Below are 20,181 nucleotides of genomic sequence, written 5' to 3' on the forward strand. Positions count from 1 at the left end.
GAAAAATATCAGCAAGTTTCTTTGTTATAAACTGATTTTAAATATCCATCCTATTCTTGCTATAAATACACCTTTGCTTAAGAATGCAAGTTAACCTGCAGGATAAATTCTAAGAACTAGAGTACATGGGTTAGGAGTATATGGACCCATAGGTTATTTGTAACCATAGCACAATTTCATACTCAAAAATACTCAGAGAAATGAAATGACTCACTCAAGGACACACAGTTATTAAATGCTGATTTCCTTTTTTTTTTTTTTTTTTTTTTAGAGAGTTTTTTTGCTATAGGGTGTGTGTGCTCACAGGGGAGACAGAGACAGAAAGTAAGAAATTACCCCCCAGAGGGAATGCCATGCCGCAATCCCTTCTCCTCCATTCTTTTCCTGGGATTCTGAGCATGTGCACACACACACCCAGTATGAGGGTGTGAGTTTTAAGCCACTGCATCTGGGACTTGAACTGCACTTGACTATGTGTGAGTCCAGTGAGGTAACCATTATGTCATTTGGTGGTCCCCACAGCTAATTTCTTATGCATACAAATGCACAAAACATGAAAGAAAGTTTGTAAACATTTACTATTTAAAAACCGTTACATGTACTACTAGTGTAGTGATTAAAGCATCTGGATACTACATGGCTGGCTCTGCAGTTTGAATCCTGGACCTGGCAGCTTGAAAAACATGCTGGGCATGTGTTACGTATACCCCAAATCCCAAGAGGAGATTGGAAAAGGGATTACAGTATAGTCATGCTTCTTGGGGATGCTTTTTCACTTTCTCTCTCTTTGCATGAGCACATGTGCCTTACAGTAAGTAAGTAAGTAAATAAATAAATAAATAAATAATAGGGACCAGCAGTTAGTCATGGTTCAAGTCCTGGACCCAGTGGCTTAAACTCATGCTGGGTGTGTATGCGTGCGTGCCCAAGATCCCAAAGAAGAGAATGGAGAAGGGATTGCGGCGTGGCCATCCCCTCTGGGGAGTCTCTGTCTCTCTCTTTGTCTTTCTGGTGAGCGCACACGCCCTATAGCAAAAGCCTCTCAAACAAAACAAAACAAAACTATATATATATATATATACACACACACACACACACACACACACACACATATATATGTATATTGCACCAGAGAAAGAGAAAAATCTTGGTATAATCAATGCAGGAACTAGAGAAATGGCACCACCGAAGAGAGATTTATGAGCACAGAGACTTGAGGATAGAGACCCACAGTTCTGTATATCTAAGTGTTCTCACTGGGAAAGAGAATTTTTGTGGAAACCCTGGAGAAAAACTTGAAAAGACTAATACCACTAGGGATATGCCAGGAGGTAGCCCAATATGAGTGCTAGAGTCATAATTAGAATTTTTAGTGCACTTAAATGAATTTAAGAGACTCAGAAATGGAGGATTATCTGTTGATGATAACATGCATGATAGTATCTTCAACTTGACTGGTGTGTAGTATATTTATGCTGTGAAAATTCATTTTATAAGTGGCAGTGGTGTACACTGCTTGAATGTATAAAATAAATAATAAAAAGTAAGTTTAGTCTTAAACATTGTGGTGCTATTAATATTCACTTTCCTAGGAAGTGTTTGTGCTTTGAGATATCAGACACATGATTGCAATGGTGCTGAGAACAATTTTTCAGGGACAAAAGACATCAAGATAATGCATTTGTGTGAATGTATATGCCCAATACACATGCCACACACACAGTATTGCTTCAGGAAATGTAAAAGGCTTGGAGCTGAGGCAATCAAAGAACACAGGGAGAAGTATGGTCAGCAGTGAGAGTTTTTTTTTTTTTTTTTGTCCTTTCCTGATCAGATTTTGAGAATTTTGGTTCTGGAGGCAGGCCAGGGTTTCCGTCTTAGTTTTATCACTATCTCTCTGTATGATTTTTTTTTTTCCAATTCATTTCACTTGATAAATGGCATCTAATGAAATTATGTAATAATTCTTTTTCACCTGATCAAATGGCATAGTATTTCTACTTAACTGGTGGGGATTTTGTGAAGGTCAAAGGATATGATGTATGTAGTTCTGTTATGGGTTGTCTATGTCTTGATGTTGCCATAGTAAAGACTATGTCTCTCAAGTCCGTAGCCTTTATCTGGGGAGTCAGCTTAAATGTCCAAAAAGGTCCTGGCCTGTGGCCTTTACTTCTCTTCCTCTAATGGGAAGGTGACAGCCAGCTGGTCTGGTGCCTACTAACTTCTTTTTGGTGGAAGGCATACTGGAGAGTGTCCTCTGTTGGCTGAGATAAAGAAGACAAGACTGGGATGATTTGGAAAGAAGAGCCCCGAGTTTCTGGATCATGGAGCAGAATATATGGAAAGCTGTCCTGGATGGATCCTGAAGACATAGAGTTCAGTTTCCTCCCTAAGGAAGCAGGGTAGGTCATAGCATAGAGAAAATTGGAATTATTCCCCAGTTTTTAAAGTCTCCTGAAATGTGGATCCCTCAGGTCTTCATTCAGGCCAAAGTCTGAGTAATTGTTTAAGCTCCTTACACGCTCCTACAGCTGTGCCCTGAGGAAACACAGTGGCTCTTGAGAGTAATCTTTCCTGGAAGAAAGGATGGGCAAGAGAGTTTCTTGGAGAGTATGTCTGTAGGGTTTAAGCTCTGGGCTGACCTATCCCAAATTTTTTGTTGGAATATGGTCCCCTCTCCTCTTTGGTTCAGCATGAACTCTCAATCACTCCTTGGGAGCTTCAAGTACTATGGAACAAATGAGCTCCTGATCTTCCTTTCAGTCAATTTTCAGGTCTTTCTGGTGTGTTGAGTGAGGGAAAGAAAAAGAATTCTATTTCATCTTTTCTCTAGGATTTGACTTGAGGGTTAGGGTAGAAATTGTATTTAAGTTATATTTCTTCTCGTATGTCCATAGTTCTCTAAAATTTTTATTCTTACACATAGAAAGGCCCTTGATGTTATCTAATCCACTTTAGTGTCCCCTTTGTACTAGCCCTGGATAATGGTTACTGTGCTGTGATTTATCACCTTTTATGGCAGAGAAAACACTACCTTCTGTAGAGGAAGATAGTGAAGACTGAGTTTTGGCTGAGTTTCAATCCTAGTTCTGTCATTTACTGACTAAATGATCTAGGGCACTTACTTAGCTTTCTTATACAATCAAAAAATGAGAATAATAATAATAAAAATAACATTTTCATAAAGTTGTTATGAGGATTGAATGAATTAATATCTGAAAAATATTGAAAATGGCATCTGACATATAGTTAACATAGAAAATGTTAACTGTTGTGGGCCAGTCAGTGGTATGGTGTTTAGGGCACTGTATTCCTACATGGTCAACCGCAGTTCAAGTCCTGGATCTGGAGGCTTAAAAATCATGCCAGGAACAAGTATGTGCATACCCAGAATCCCAGGAGAATGGAGGAGAAGGGATCATGGCATGGCAATTTCCCTGAGGGGTGATTTCTCACTTTCCCTCTCACTGTCTCTCTTCAGTGAGTGCACACCCCTTATAACAAAAGCCTTAAAAAAGTAGAAAAAGAAAATGTTAACTGTTATTTACTTTTGTTCTAATTCTGAACTACTACCCTTACTACCTATAATGACTTGACACAGACAAATATTTAAGTGTGATATATCATATCAGCAGAATAAAGTACAAAAAAAAGGTCATTTCAAAAGATGTAGAAAAAGTATTTGACAAAATTCAATATTCTTTCATGATAAAAACTTACAATAAGTTATGTTTAGAATGAAAGCAGAAATAGTGGTTTCCAGAGGGGTCACTGATTACTTTGATAAGTTAATGAAAGCTGAAGTCACTGTCCAAAGAAAATAATTGCAAATTTATGAAGATTATAGCATCATTTTCCTCATAACTCCCTCTATGTCATTGTATGATTCTTTTCTCCTGAGAACCCAGTAAATAAAACATGGATATAGTAAGATATTCTTGGAAGGTCACCAACAGCAAAATGTGATTACTGGGTTGGGGAAATATTTTTGTCTACAATGTCTTCTAATACGTACCTAGAAAAGCAATGTCTTAAAAAGTGGAGCATGATCTTAACTCAGGAAGAGAAGGGATTACAGCATGGCGATCTTCCCTGGGGCAGTACTTTCTCATTCTCTCTTCATCTCTCTTTCAGGTGAGTGTATGAGCCCTATAGCAAAAATTTAAAGAGAAAAAAAAGAAAAAGAACATAGCCATAACCATGGCATGACCTAAAATATATCTAGAGTAAAACATAATTTAACAAAAGTCGTTTCAACATCTATCATGTGCAGAGTTACATAGGACACTCCGAGAGTCATTACATGACTAGTACTGAATACATGGAATTATAGGTAGTAAGGGTAGTAGTTCAGAATTTGAACAAAAGTAAAATAACAGTTAACATTTTCTTTTAAGTTCTTTTTTTTTTTTGTAGAGGTTTTTGCTATAGGGCGCGTGTGCTCGCCAGAAAGAGAGACAGAAAGTGAGAAATCACACCCCCCCAGGGGGGATGGCCACACCACAATCCCTTCTCCTCTTGGGATCTTGGGCATGTACACACGCCCAGCGTCCCATTGGGTCTGGGACTTGAACCGCGGTCGACTACGTGGGAGTCCAGCGACATAGCCAGTACACCAACTGCTGGTCCCGGTAAGTTCTCTTTTTAATGTGCTGTTAAATTTGGTTTGATAGTGTTTCTTTGAGGGTTTTTGCATTTATAAGGGATATTGATTTGATTGTCGTTTTTCTTTATAGTGTCTATGTCTGGCTTTGGTATCAAAATATTGGTGGCCCTGTAAAATTAATTTGCAAGTATTCCCTCCTCCTCAATTTTTTTTTTTGGCTAGAGTTTGAAAAGGAATTATCTCTCACATTGTAAGCTAAACAATGCGATTGAATGTATATACAAAAAAAGAAATAAATAAAAAAAAGGAATTATCTTAGTTCTTTAAATGTTTGATAAAATTTAGCTAGAAAGTCATCTAGTCCTAGGCTTTTTTTTTTTTTTTGATGGGAGACTTTTTATTACTGATACAATTTCTTTGTTATTGGTATGTTCAAATTTTTCTATTTCTTCATAATTCAGTATTGTTTTCTTATATGTGTCTAGAATTTATTCATTTATTCTAGGCCATCTTATTTGTTGGTGTATAGTTGTTTATAATAGTCTCTTATGTTGCCTTGTATTTGTGTTATATCAGTTATAATGTCTTCTTTTTAATTTCTGATTTTATTTACATGACTCCTTTTTTCTTTTCTTGGTCTAGTCAAAGGTTTGTTAATGTTTATCTTTAAAACAAAAACAAACCCAACTTTTAGTTTCATTGATCTTTTTTATTCTTTTCCAGTCTCTATATCATTTATTTTCTCTCTGATCTTTATTTTTTCTTTTCTTCCTGCAGCTTTGAGCTCAGCTTGTTCTTGTTTCTCTAGTTTCTTTTCTATTTTTCTAGTTTTTTTTTTTTTTTTGTACATTAAGCTAAGTGAGACCTTCTTCTTAGAAGAAATAAATTTTTAAAAGATGAAGAAGAATTCAAGTAACATGGATGTGCAAGTTTCACTCCAAATGATTTCTTGTCCTTTGGGTATATATCCTAATGTAGGACTGCTGGGTCATATGGTATTTCTAGTTTTAGAATTTTGGGGAACCTCTATACAACTTTTCACTGTGCCTGTAGTAATTTATATTCCTACCAGCATAAAGCTAAAGGTTTTTTTCCCCTTCATAACTACAACATTTGTTATTCTATTTTTAAAAATATTTAATTTAATCATAGTCATTCTGACTAGAGTTAGGTAATATCTCATAGTAGTTTTGATTTGTATTTTCCTTATCATAAGAGATATTGAACATTTTTTTTCCATTTATGCCTTTTTTTCCCCTATGATTATTTCTTTAAATAATCTTTCTGTTCCTTTGTCTCTCCCTTCCTTTTCTTGTACTCTTATAACTCATAACTTATTCTTTGGATACTGTCTCATAAATCTCATAAACTTTCTTTGTTGTTTTGCATTTTTTGTTCTCTTACTGTATATGTTAAAATAACATGCCTTCAAATTCACACATTCCTTGTGCTTAATTTATTCTGTTGATGCTCTGTATCACAGTTTTCATATTGTTCATTGTATTTTTCAGCTCCAGGACTGTTTATGCTTTATTTTTTCCTTCAATCTCTTCATTAAATTTCTCATTGTGATCATTTATTGTTTTCTTCAGTTTGTTGGGTTATTTCTCTGTATTTTATTGAAATCTGAGCTTCCTGAAAATAATTTTAATTCTTTATAAGTCAGTTTACTTATCTCCATTTCTTTAGGGTTGGTCACTGGTACTTTATTTTGTCCATTTGATCATATTATATCCTTAATTGTTCCTTTTTTTTGGAGGTTTTTGCTACAGGGCATGTGCGTTCACCAGGAAGACAGAGAGAGACAGAGAGACAGAAAATGAGAAATCACCCCCCAGGGGGGATGGCCATGCCACAATCCCTTCTCCGCTAATCTCCTCTTGGGCACGCACGCACACGTGCCCAGTGTGAGTTTAAGCCACCCGGTCCGGGACTCAAACTGCTGTCAACTACATGGGAATCCAGCGACATAGCCACTATGCTAACTGCTGGTCCCCCTAATTGTTCTTGATCCTTATGGCTATGCACTGGGGTATATACAATTTAAGTACGTACTTATTCTAGTTCTCACAGAATGGTTTTGTCTGTGAAAGCCCTCCAGCAGTCAGCTCATCCAGAGATTTGGGATAGGCATTCTGGTATGATTCATGGATGAGTTTGCTACTGGATTCCAAGGGCTGATTGACATGGAGCTTAGGTCAGTAGATAGTCTTACCTACAGCCTTGATCTTGATTAGGTTTATAGGCGTGGGCCTAAAGCCTTTGTCTGCTGAGTGTGGCACAATGTTGGAGTATGCCTGAAGCCAATACCACTGGGGCTAATGTGGTGCTGAATTGGTTCCAAAGTTCAGGCTACTGCAACCATTATGGCACTGGATCAGGCCTGAAGCCTGGGGATACTAGATTTGTTCAGATTCTGGGGCTGCTGAAGTCAACTGGCAGGGGTAGTTTGGAAATTGAGTCTACTGTGTAGGCACGAAGCCTGTGGCTATAGGTTTTATTCTGGTGTCAGGATGGGTCTGGAGGCCCAGTCATCATGGAGTCTGGGGCCATGTGGTCCTAAAATGTACTAGGTTTATTGTGGCATATTCAGTGTTGTGGCTCAAGGCAAAATTCTTTGCTCACTCCCTCTTTCCCCTATTTGGATGATATCTTGTTGTATACTCTGTTGCTTGGGGTTGGGAGAGTGGTGATGCAAGTAATGTAAAACTTTCCCCCTATACTGTTCAATGTGTCTTTTTAATTTCTGTGTGACACCTAGGTATTGTGACCTCTCACCTTGTTTTCTTAGCATCTGTGAGGGTTTATTTTGGGGGGGCTGGGGGTCAATAGGTGTTCATTGATATTTCTGTGGGGGGACAGTTGCTAGAACCATATCTCACCATTTTGTACTGTGTACTGTTGAATATACTCGTAATTGCTAGTTGTTATATGGACTGCCAGTCGACTACATGGGAGTCCTGCGACATAGCCATTATGCTAACTGCTGGTTCCCTATTCTCCTAATTTTTAAAGTGGGTACTAGGTCAAGAGATCCTTTGTCTCAAATAACAAGATTTACAGGAACCTCTCTCAAAACATCAAAACAAAAAAAAGATTTACATGTCTAAGGGCAATGGAATATGGTGACTGGACTAATTAAGTCCCATTGAAAGGGACTGTGAATTCTTTAAGAAGAAGATCTACCTGTCTAAGGACAAAGGAATATGGCAACTGGAGAAGAGAAGAATTCTTAGGAGCCACCCAGCACAGTGGCTCTCCTCTGGAGAAGGGAGGGCCCTGGCCTAAATACTTGTGAATGAAGTCTAACTTCTATCTCAATCCCCCCTCTGAAGAAGTACCCCTAACTGCCCTTAGGGGAATGGGCCAAAGATTGTTTTGGTTGCTTCCTGATGTCTTCCTGATGTCTCTTCTGCTGAGATAGGACCAGTGATGGGGAATGGCAGTCAGGAGATTGTTTCTTTAAATAGCTGTTTTTTTCTGTTCCTTTGTAGACACTATAATGCACATATTTTTCTACTTGAAGTTGTCCCATTGCTCCCTAAAGTTTTATTTACTCCTTTTTATTCTTTTTCCTCCCTTCTTACTGAGTTATTGCCAGTGATCTTTGAATTCACTAATTCTTCTGCCTAATCTAGTCTGCTGTTGAACTCTTCTAGTGAAAAGTTTTACTTTATACACTGTTTACCTGAGGGAGAAGCAAGTAGCTATGGTTTTTATCATCTGTTCACTCTGTGCCTAGGAGAGGATCCACTTGTCTTCTCATCCAAAGTGCCACCTCTTTTCTCACCCTAGGTGGCCAAACTGTGCAGAACTCATAGAGCTTCAAGACTGGCAAGTCAGATGCCAGTTCTTTGGGCATCCCAGTAAAGTGGATGCATTTACTGCTTTGATCAACTCCTTTCCCCAGGGGGAGAATGAAAGCTGGGATATTTTATTCATTTGCTTCATGTTAAGCAGGGGGAACGAGTTATGGTATTTCTTAAGCCACGTCTCTATTGCTTAAGCCAAGTCTCCATTTTTTTCTCTAGGTAACTAGACTATACTTGTTCTGTCAAATTTCAATGAGTGGTAAGGCAGAAGTCAGTTCTTTGGGAGTCCCCCTGGACAAGCAGAGTCACATGACATTGAAGCAATTCTTTTACTCCCCTGGTGGTAGCTGAGACTTAGGGAGTTTCTTCCTGATGACATGGTACTGTGCTGGGGTAGAGAATCTGGTGTCAAGTCTCTCTGCTGGATTTGGTAAGGCTGGTCTTATGTTCATCTGGGGTGTGGGAAAATTTCAATTACTTTTTGAATTTCTCTCATGGGAAATTTGTCTGTTGTTTTAGAATTGGATTTTTTTGGGGGGGAGGGGACCCAGGATTTCTTTCTCTGCCATGTTCTCAATTCTAGTTTTTCCTGAAAATTTTTTTTCTTTTAATTTCTGGAAGGTATGCACACTCACCAGAGACAGACATACATATACATATGCATAGAGAGAGGGGGGGGAGGAAGGGAGAAATCAACTCCCCATGGGGGCATAATTATCCTGCAATCCCTTTTCTATTTCTCGATCCTGTAAGGATCATGTAGCCAGTGTGTTTTTCTTTTCTTTTCTTTTCTTTTTTTTTTGCCAGTGTGTTTTTCAAGATGTTGTTGAGTCTGGGATTTGATCCCACTTGGTTGGCAATGTGGTTAAGGGAGCCATATAGGTGTGAACTTAACTATCAGCTCCCCTTTACCACTAAGCTACAGGGCTGTCCCTCTATTTTTACTAAATTACTATTTTTTTCACTATTTTTACTAATAACATTCTTTTTCCTTTCAGTGATTGAACTTTAACAACTTACAGACATGTCCTTACTTACTACTATTATAAAAATTACTACATTTCATCTATTTCTAAATTTCCTTTCCATCTTGATCCTTTGTCTGTGTCTTCGCTGTGTGTGCCCAAATCCTGATGGGAAGGAGAAATGATAGTGTTGTGACCATCCTCCATTGTAGGATGCTTTCTCCCTCTCTCTTTGGTAAGCATGTATACTCTAATAAAAACAAGAGTAAACTTTCTTTCACCATCATTTCATCATATAGTGCTTTTATTCATTCTTTCTATCATCTATCTACATATCAGGAATAATCAGTGAGCCATCATCCCACCTGAAAATTAAGACTTTAGAAATAACCTATACCTGACCACATACTACTGTTATTTTCATTCTCTTGGTCTCCCCTTTTGAATTTCTCTTCATCCTGAATCCAGTGCTCATCATTTCCTTTGCTTTTGTTTTGAGTGAACATTTATGGCATTTATGTGCATTACTGAAAAGTGGAGTTTTTTTGTTTTAGTTGTTTATAACATATTGAAAGGATATTGATAATTTTTGGAGATTTACATTTTTAAACTTAATACCATGTGGACTCAAATTCAAGCAGATTGTAACAGGTTTCTGTTGGGTATTCAGAAGATTTCTCTACTGGATAGAGTGATTACAGTTACCAGAAACATTGTGTAGCTAGTATACAATGGGAAGCAAAGAAAGGTATGTCTGAAGTTATGTGTGGGCTATCTTTCAGTATTTTCTGACTGATAGCGAAGGTGCATAGAAGCTGCACCACTGGCACCACCACCAAGAGAATATATTTGATTTTTGTAAGTGGAATATTTTTAAAGAAATTAATAAAAAACTAAGCAGTACTACTGAGGATTAAAATCCCCTGGGAATAAAAATTTGGTGCTTGGAACTCACCTCACCTCTAAGATCCTAGGTTCTTGTAACACCATCTTTCTCCTTTCATATTCCTAGTCCTAACTCTCTCCTACAGTTAATAGTGTCTGGTTTACCTCAGAATATATCTTTTATCTCCTTTGATCTCTTTCAGGATTTACCTATATAGCTAATTTTCTATATTAAGTCTTCTTGGTTAAATACACTGTGTGTGATTTCTCTTTTTGGAGTGGACCTTTACTGACTCTGATATACCAGCTCTATAATTATAGATCAGTAACTTCCATTATGATTATGTCTAGTTATTATCAGATTTTAAGAGATGCATATTTTTATACATTTATTCTGCTTCCCAGTAGCATTTATTTTACATGAGCAAGATAGTGAAGGTATGTGATGTGTTAACATATGTTTTTCCATCACTGACTCACAAGTAGTATAAGGTGACTAAACATAATACTTCAATTAAAATTTACATTTGAGTGGTGATTTGAGCTATTGTGAGCAACACATGCTATGACAGATGCATTATTGTTATAATTTTAAAAAGTTTATTTAGTTATTGAGAAAGAGAGGGAGAGACAGAGACACCTTCAACAAGGCTTTCAAGCCACAACCCACCTCCAGCCTCAACCAGCTATGGTATAAAGCAGGCTCACTTGGCTTGTACAGGGAGTCATCAGGACATGAACCTGGTACTTTCCCATATGGCTTCAGCATATGGGAAAGCTTTGTGTTACTGCTAGGCCAAAGCAACTGACCCAGGTATTATTTCTCCTAATGGGTAGATGTGGAACCCAAAATTCAGACTTTCTCAGCTGGTCAGTAGAATAGCTAGGAAATGAACCTAATTTTTTTTTTTTTTTGGTGCTGTCATTCTGTCATAAGGACCAGAAATACGTTAAAAGCAATAATTTCAATAAGATATCTCATAAACTGTTACAACATTTCTGCATGATAATCTTCTGGCTGGAAATACCAAAGGCAGCACCTTGTAAGGTAATGACATTGGGGCTGGGTTTTCAAGTGCTTTCTAATTGGTGACTACAGTACATAATGTATGAGCTCACAGTGGTCATATGGAGATTCTCTTGCTGAAGAGTTTCCGTAGGGCAGCCTTCATGTCCCGGTTTCTCAGACTGTAGATGAAAGGATTTAACATTGGGGTCACTGCCATGTACATCACAGTTAACACTGCATCCTTCAGGCTGTAACTGGTCAGAGGGCGGAAGTACATGCCCATCATTGTACCATAATACAAAGAAACAACTGTGAGGTGAGAACCACAAGTGGAGAGCGCTTTAAGCACACCCTTAGTAGATGGAATCCTTAGGACTGTGGAAAAGACCTGAACATAGGAGATAATGATGCATAGTAATGGCACAGAGAAAACACCAACCCCTATGTACATAATCTTTACATTAAAACGGATGTCAGAACAGGATAACTTGAGCAAAGGCATAATGTCACAGTAAAAGTTTGCCACATCAGTGTTGCCACAGAAGGACAGACTACCTGTAAGGAGAGTATGGGGCAGGGCATTGGCATTTCCAACTACCCAAGACCCAACAACCAGTAGGACACAAAACCGTGGGCTTATAATTGTTGTGTAATGAAGCGGGCGGCTGATGGCCACAGCTCGGTCGTATGCCATTGCAGCCAATGTATAGCTGTCTGCATTAGCCAAGGCAATCATAAAATACATCTGTGTCAGGCATCCCACAAAGGAGATGGCTTTGCTGCTTAAGATGTGGTTGATCAATGTCTTAGGGATAGTTACAGATGAAAAGAAGATGTCAACAAAGGAGAGGTTGGCAAGGAAAAAATACATGGGATTATGAAGGCGACTGTCTGAGTGAATGGCCAAGATGATGAGCAGGTTTCCAGTCAATGTGATGGGGTAAATGAACAGGAAGAGGATGAATAAAACATTATCATGTTCTTTCTGACCAGTAACTCCCAGGAGGATGAAATCTGGGATAGTGGATTCATTGTCTTTCTTCATGGCCACTTCAGCTTCAAAGGGAGAGGAATCCAGAATTATTAGCACATTTATTGCATGCAGTGACCTTTCTTATTCAACAGTTTTGCTTAGCTATGTCTATAAATAATTTAATAAATCCATAGCTAGTTAATATTTTGGCATAAAATCTTTCTTGGTCAGTGAGACTAATTTTTATTTACTCCTGAACATTCATATGTAGCAGTGAGCAATATTTTTATCAGAGGTGCCCATTCTTCCAGTTTGACCACCACCACCCAAATATCTGCAATTTAGTCATAAAACAAATACTTAATTATTCATGTTTTGTTCTAGATACTTTCTTAGACCTCTTGGAAAAGGATAAATATATGGAAATGTAGTTTATTTATTTGTTTAACATAAGAGACATAATCTCTGTTCTAAACAACTTCAGACCTTAATGGGAAAGACAGAAACCCAAACTAATTTTATTTTACATGATAAGGAAAATAGCATTTGGAATTTTTGTGAAAAACATTCCAATGAAAAGGATGTGTCAGTAGAGAGAATGCCCTGGACAATTAGAATTTGTCCCTTCAATCAAATTTAGTATGATCCCCAGGCCCAGAAAGTAAGTGTCTACATTGGCATCAGATGATTGTAAACCAGGAAGACCACTGGTTTGTGTCCTAGGAAAGCACATTTAGCACATTTGTTTTCCAGTGTTCCCTTTTGAAAGTAGATATTCTCTATTACTTTGATAAATTTTATCTCTTTCCCAGACACTTACATATTTTTATATATATTCATAATCACCAAGTTTTTCTCATGCATCTTCTCTTCCTTTTATATCATAATTTCTTTTGGTGATACATCCAAATTCATAGTAGATTCAACCTCTGCTTAGTAAACTTGATCTTTTCCTTCTGTATTTCTATGCCGGCATGTCTGACCAAACTCTGTACTCTGCTCATACAAACTAAGTAGTATGAAAAGTGTTTTAAAGAGGAAAATGATATCTTGTTTATTTTTATCTCCTGTAGAGAATTTATTGCAGAATATGGTTTATTTTATGCTTCAATAAGTTTGTAATCAGCTTTCCTTGAGTTAAGCCTAGATTTAATTCTTGCGTTCTCTCCATGTGGGATGCCCACCAGCACTCCCATCTAGTTTTTCTTTTTCACCTGTACATCTAACTTTGTTGAATCTTTATTTAAAATCATTTTAAAACACTTAACATTCTTATTTACTTACTGTCAGTGATTTAGCTCAAGACATCATCATTTTCTGCATGAAATATTATGATGATCCCTTCCCTGCTTTACTACAGGTTCCTCTTTCTTTGATGTGTCTTGCATTTCGAGGCCATATTATCAGCCAAGTCCCTATTGTCTTCTTCTTGGGCACTCAGGCTACATTCCCCATCTCTCATTGCAGTGATGTGTGGACATGTTACCAAGTTCTACAACTCACCCATGGGTTCCAGTTCTGGGCTTCTCTACAAACTCTTTCCTCTGTGTTAACCGAATGCAGATGAAAGAGAGGCTTAATGGAATGAGAGAGTAACACAGTGAAATGAGCCTGTGTCCCTGTTTCCCTAAATTCAGGAGCACCACCTACTACCAAGGGGGGGGGTGACTCACTGTGTCTTTTATATATAGAGGAAAACCCTTTTATTTGTTTAAACCATTGGACATTTTATGATGCATTTGTTATTGTAGTCCATGACATCCTCAGTAGGTCAGTGATTTTTCTAGAGATTTACACCTTCTAGTTAATTAAATCTATAACTAATTTAGTCAACAAATCCTAGAGTGTACATGTTAACCTAGTGTAAACCTACATTCAACTCAAGAAAAGCTGATTACAAACTTATTGATTCATAGTCCTATAGTATATGTGACTTGTATGATAGGCAATAGGGATGCAAGTTTAATGATATTTTCTCCAAATATGATGCATTCTGTCATCTATGCACATAAAGAAATTTTGTTTCCTACCTTGAAATGCCCTTTCTCATCTTCACACAGAATAATAATATCTGAGGTTTCAAAGGGTTTAGTTAAGGTAGATAACTCAGAGACCGTGGTTAACTTACATAGAATGGAAGTATAGATTTCAGAAGAGGGCGTTTGGCAAACTGGCATACTAAACTCATGTTGCTAGGTCCTGTTATTATTAAAATACATAGAAATTTTAGATAAATTGGAAGAGTTAAAAATATATAACTATATGTAAAACTCTGTATCTATCTATCTATCTATCCCTCCATCCATCCAAACCTAAAGGAAAGAAATGGGAATATTGAGGTATGACAAACAAAAGAAAAGCTCATAATAGGAATTGTAAACCATAACTGATGCTGCTCCTTGGGTTTACAACCAGAAACTAGGCCCTAAGGGCTGAAGTCTGTGTTATTAATGCTCCTTTGGTATAGGAGGTGTAGTCACAGATCCACTGAAGGAAGAAACACCTCATGTACAAAAACACTTGAAATATTGTACTAGTTTTTGAAAAAAGCACCATAAAAACTTAAAAAAAATACTCATTGGAGGAGGCCAGGTGATGGCACAGTGATAAAGTATTGGGTTGTCAGAAAAGACATGCTGTTTTTACATAGAAAAATATGTCATGACTTTTCTGAAAACCCAATAACTGAGCCAACATAGGACAGGCCCTAGGTTCTCAACCTAAGACTTCCCCGAACATGTTAGACATGCACATGTCTGTCTATGATATGGGCCTGTGGAAACTGGTGGTGGATCACTGTGTGAAGATTCTGTTAGAATTGTTTGTCTATTTCTTTTTCTCTCTCTGGGAAGAATGAAATGGAAAAGAAAGAGCAAAATAAAATTAATTTATAGAAAATATAGTTATCTATGGAGAAAATCCAAGGGAATCAGTAGATAAACTAAGAATTTTCAAAGGTTGGTTGGATATAAATTATTAAAAATACTAGGACCAGCAGGTGGTGTAATGGCTAAGTCGCTTGACTCCCATGTAGTTGACCACAGTTCGAGTCCTGGAACCAGTGACTTAGACTCAGGCTGGCCGAATGTGTGTGCGTGCCCAAGATCCCAAGAGGAGAATGGAGGAGAAGGGATTGTGGTGTGGCCATCCCCCCAGTGTCTTTCTGGAAAGTGCATGTGCTCTATAGCAAAAACCTCTCAAAAAAATCATTAAAAATAAATAAGCATACTGTTCCTATGTTTAAGTAACAATATACAACTTAAGAAATTCCTGTTCATAAAAGTCACAGAAATTTTAGGGTATCTAGAATAATTCTTACAGAAGAGATCAAAAGTTGTTATCAAATATTATAAAATTTTACTTATGGATACAGAAGAGGTTAAAGATTGTTATAAAATATAAAATTTTACTTATAGATAAACAAAGTTAAAGATAAGCATTGGTGATTTAAAAAAATGGTAAAAATATCAACTCCTCCTAATTAATCTATGGTTTGATGAAGTCCAATCAAAATATAGCAGCTTTTTGACCAGCAGATGGTATAATAGTTACATTGCTGGATTCCCATGTAGTTGACCATGATCGAATCCCAGACCTGCTGGCCTAAAAACTCACGCCAGGTCCATGTGTGTGCATACCCAAAATCCCCAGAAAAGAATGGAGAAGGAATTGAAGCATGGTCATCTCCCCCCCGCCCCCCCCCGAGGGATTTCTCACTCTCTGTCTCTCTGGTGAGCACTCACGCCCTTATAGCAAAAATCTCTCTTAACAAACAAACAAAAACGTTTGTTTTAAACATAGAACTTACTAATGTGATTCTAAAATGGTTGTAGAATAATAAGGAGCCAAGGAGAGTTAACTCAATTTGGGGAAAAAATATTAAGAAGAAAACATTAACCTTTCAGGTGTTGGAGTGAATTATTTTGGTAACTCATACTTGTAGGTAGTTATGGCACAGGAACTGGAAAATAACATGTAGCAGATTAGAGAGCTCAGAAAAGATCAAGCAGTACATCAGGAAATTTATGAGAAGTCTGTGAAAGACATGATTGGTTCAATATAGACAGAAAAAGGATGAACTGAATAAAGAGTTCTGGGACAACTGAATAATCATTTATATAAAATGGTACAGAAAAAATATTACTAAGGGATTAATGAAAAGGAAAACATACAAAATTTAGAAGAAAATAGATTTAGGATATAAAGGTCAGGGTTGATTTATTTATTTTTTTTTTAGAACCAGATACAAGACACACAAAATATGGGAGAAAATACTGTAAAATTTGATTACATTAAAAAAAAAACCAATTGTGCAAAAAGCACTCCATAAGAAAAAGAGGAAGAAAAGTCATGAGTTGACAGAGATATTTCCTAGACACATAATTCATAAAGGAGTGATATATAGAGTACCTAAGAGTCCTACCCACTAATAAGGAAAAGGCACAATTTTTAGAAACAAATAGTGGTCAAAACGTTTGGGTAAAAGTTATAGAACAGGAATCTGAAATGGCCAGTAGTGAAAAGAAAAGATATTCAGCTAAATTAAAACAAAATTTAGGTTAATATTCTTCATCTTAGAATGTGTAAAAGTATGACTATTTCAAATGTGGGAAAAATTAGAAAAATTAGTATACCATTCAAAAAAAACTTTCAAGGAAAGCTGAAAATTCTTACACCTTTGCACCAATAATTCTGTTTCTAGATTAGACCCTAGAGAAACTCTAGCCCATGTATTTGAGAAGTCATTCATCATCATATAGAAAACGTAGAAATAGTCAATCAGTGGAAGAATGGATAAGAATATTGTGCCATTTTTTTTTTTTTGGACGAATTCTGTACAACAGTAAAATGAATGAATTCCCATGGATAAATAAAAAAAAATAGTGTGATAAAAAGGAAGTTACTTGAAGATACATTTTGAATCACATAAATAAATTATAATACATTATATAATACATAGGTGTAGTGTAAAATTAGAAATCTTGAATGGGCGTATACTACCACTCTAGAATTGCAATTATTTCTGGAGTAAGAAGGAAGAAAATTAGAGTTTGTATGCGAACAAAGAGTTTCAAATGTATCTGTGATGTTCTAAAACAGAGTAAATGAACCTATATTCTTTTATTTGTTAAATTTAGGTGATGAATTTTGGGCCAGCAGGTGGCATAAGGTTAAGATGCTGGACTCCCACATGGTAAACTGCTGTTTGAGTCCCAGATCCCGCGACTTGAAACTCATGCTGTGTGTGTGTGCATGGGTGCCCAAAATTCTGAGAAGAGAATGGAAGCGAAGGGATTGAGGCATGGCCACTACCCTCCCTTGGGGAGTGATTTCTCTCTTTCTATCTCTCTCTCTATCTCTGTCTCTCTGGCAGTGCTCATGCTATATAGCAAAAACTCTTAAAAAACTGAGTGATGAATTTTAGTTATATTATTCTCTTTATTATTCTGATGTTTTAAGTATAATAATAAACAAGTTGAATTTAAAATAAAGATTTTATGTATTTGATGTTATTTGGGTGTGACTAGGGAGCTGGGGGGTACAAGCTCGTTTCGTTTCACTGAAAGTAGGAGATAAGAGTTCCATGTGAAAAGGTTGAGAATTAAGTGGGTGTCTATTTAGACTCAGAAGGGGGAATTCAGGGGCCTTATATCATGGTCAGACAAGCTGAGACATTCACTAACCAGACCCCAAATATGTCTTTAATGTATAAATGTGGCTATGTCTGCCTATTTAACACCACTCATTATTTTCTTATCACCCAGCTGATAAAGTCCAAGTATCTTATTATGGAGAAAAACTTGAGAACAAATTGGTCAGATGATGCGAGTAGCTTCAGACAGAAATGCGTTCTATAACTTTATTAGGAGCCAGGGATGCAGGAAGGGTAGTAGAAGGAATTTAGTCTGGAAAAGATATTTGGGATTCAGATATGGAGAATTTGACCAATACAAGAATTTGTTCCTTATTGATTAGGTTTTAAGAACTAGCAATGTGCATTTGAGATGTATTGCTGATTCTGGTACTACGGAGACTTTTTGCTTGTTGTAAATAAGTATTGGACAGAACCAGCAGATAGTGTAATGGTTATGTTGCTGAACTCCCACATGGCCAACTACTGTTTGAGTCCCAGACCTGGTGGCTTCGAACTCATGCTGTGTGTGTGTGTGTGTGTGTGTGTGTGTGTGTATGTATGTGTTGAAAAATTCTGAGAGAAGAATGGAGAATAAGGGATTGCAGCATGGCCATCACCACTGTGGGGGAGATTTCTCACTTTCTGTCTCTCACTGTCTCTCTGGTGAGCACACGTGCCCTATTAACAAAAATTACGCTGTAAAAGACCCCCAAAACATTGGTATTGGGCATGTACATGAAATGAATGATCAATAGGTCAACATTTTGGAGTGATGAGCTGGTACAAGGACAGCCATAAGGAAATAAAATGAAAAAGAATTAGAAAGTACAAGAAAAATAACACCAGAAAAGAAGAGGTCGATATAACTAATGTGAGATCTAAACATATCTTTGATAAAAGAGGGAATGGAGAAAGAAAAAAATGTTTCAGAAGAAAATTACAGTGTACTTGTTACTAGACTTAAACTTTGTCCGTATCTGTTTCTTGAGTTTTTAGTATTTACCTACTGTTTGAACAGAACCCTAACATTTTCCCTGACTATAAGTCTTAAGCACATTTTTCTTAACATTTTTTGATTTTGATTTATTGAAGCTAAAATTGCTTTTCTTGAAATTATAAAAATATAAAAAACAAACAGAAAAAGGAAAAAAAAAAGCTATTTAATGACCACAGTAAACTATATAGCCTCAGCTAGGTGCTACTTTATAGTATGTTCATTCTACTCACTTGAGTTTTATGCCTCAAGTCAGACATGTGTTCATAGATATGTTTATATCAGCTGCATTTACTATTGAATTTATTAGCTGAACTAAGATCTTTCATGAATCAATAAAATGTAAAAACAAACCAACAAATGAAAGCATGGAAATCAACTATAGATACCAGAGATGGTATGGGAGGAGAGTGGGGAATGGCCGATGGTGAGAGGGAGGGAAACAAAGGGGGAAATAACAGTATCAAAATATATAAGAAACAAATGGAAAATTATTTATTGAAGATAACATGTATGGCAATATCTTTTTTTTTTTTTTTTTGAGGAGAGAGGAGAGCTTAGGAGGCAAGATTTCTCTTATTCTCTTTCGCTCCTTTGTTTTTTTTTTTAATTTTAATTTTTAATTAATTTACATTCATTCCCTGAGCATCATCACAGCATACAAAATATGATTTCCCATCCAGAATATACTGCATAATCCAGAATATTCTGCATAGTGGATTAATCATACATGTTATCAATAATTTTCCATTTCTAGTTTCATATGTGTGTTTGTATGTATCTCTGTGTGTGTGTATATATGTATATATATACACACACATTTCTCCCTATTACTCACCCTTTGCTATTTCCCACCCTCCTCCCATACTCTCTCAGGTGTCTACACATATATATATGTGTGTGTGTGTATATATATATATACACACACACACATATATATATGTGTAGACACCTGAGAGAGTATGGGAGGAGGGTGGGAAATAGCAAAGGGTGAGTAATAGGGAGAAATGTGTGTGTATATATATACATATATACACACACACAGAGATACATACAAACACACATATGAAACTAGAAATGGAAAATTATTGATAACATGTATGATTAATCCACTATGCAGTATATTCTGGATGGGAAATCATATTTTGTATGCTGTGATGATGCTCAGGGAATGAATGTAAATTAATTAAAAATTAAAATTAAAAAATAAATTAAAAAAAACAAAGGAGCGAAAGAGAATAAGAGAAATCTTGCCTCCTAAGCTCTCCTCTCTCCTCAAAAAAAAAAAAAAAAAAAATATTG

At 36.7% G+C, this 20,181-nt stretch overlaps 1 protein-coding gene across 1 annotated transcript; it reads right to left on the reverse strand.

Annotated features, from left to right (window-relative positions):
• Window positions 1–11,392: 11,392 nt before the first annotated feature.
• LOC102469579 (olfactory receptor 1A1) lies at window positions 11,393–12,322 on the reverse strand. Its single transcript, XM_006167580.1, has one exon. The coding sequence runs from the start codon at window positions 12,320–12,322 to the stop codon at window positions 11,393–11,395; it is 930 nt and encodes a 309-aa protein (XP_006167642.1).
• Between the last annotated feature and the right edge of the window lie 7,859 nt (window positions 12,323–20,181).

Source organism: Tupaia chinensis, unplaced genomic scaffold, assembly GCF_000334495.1.
Source record: "Tupaia chinensis unplaced genomic scaffold, TupChi_1.0 Scaffold144899_1, whole genome shotgun sequence".
In the NCBI taxonomy this organism is placed as follows: domain Eukaryota; kingdom Metazoa; phylum Chordata; class Mammalia; order Scandentia; family Tupaiidae; genus Tupaia; species Tupaia belangeri.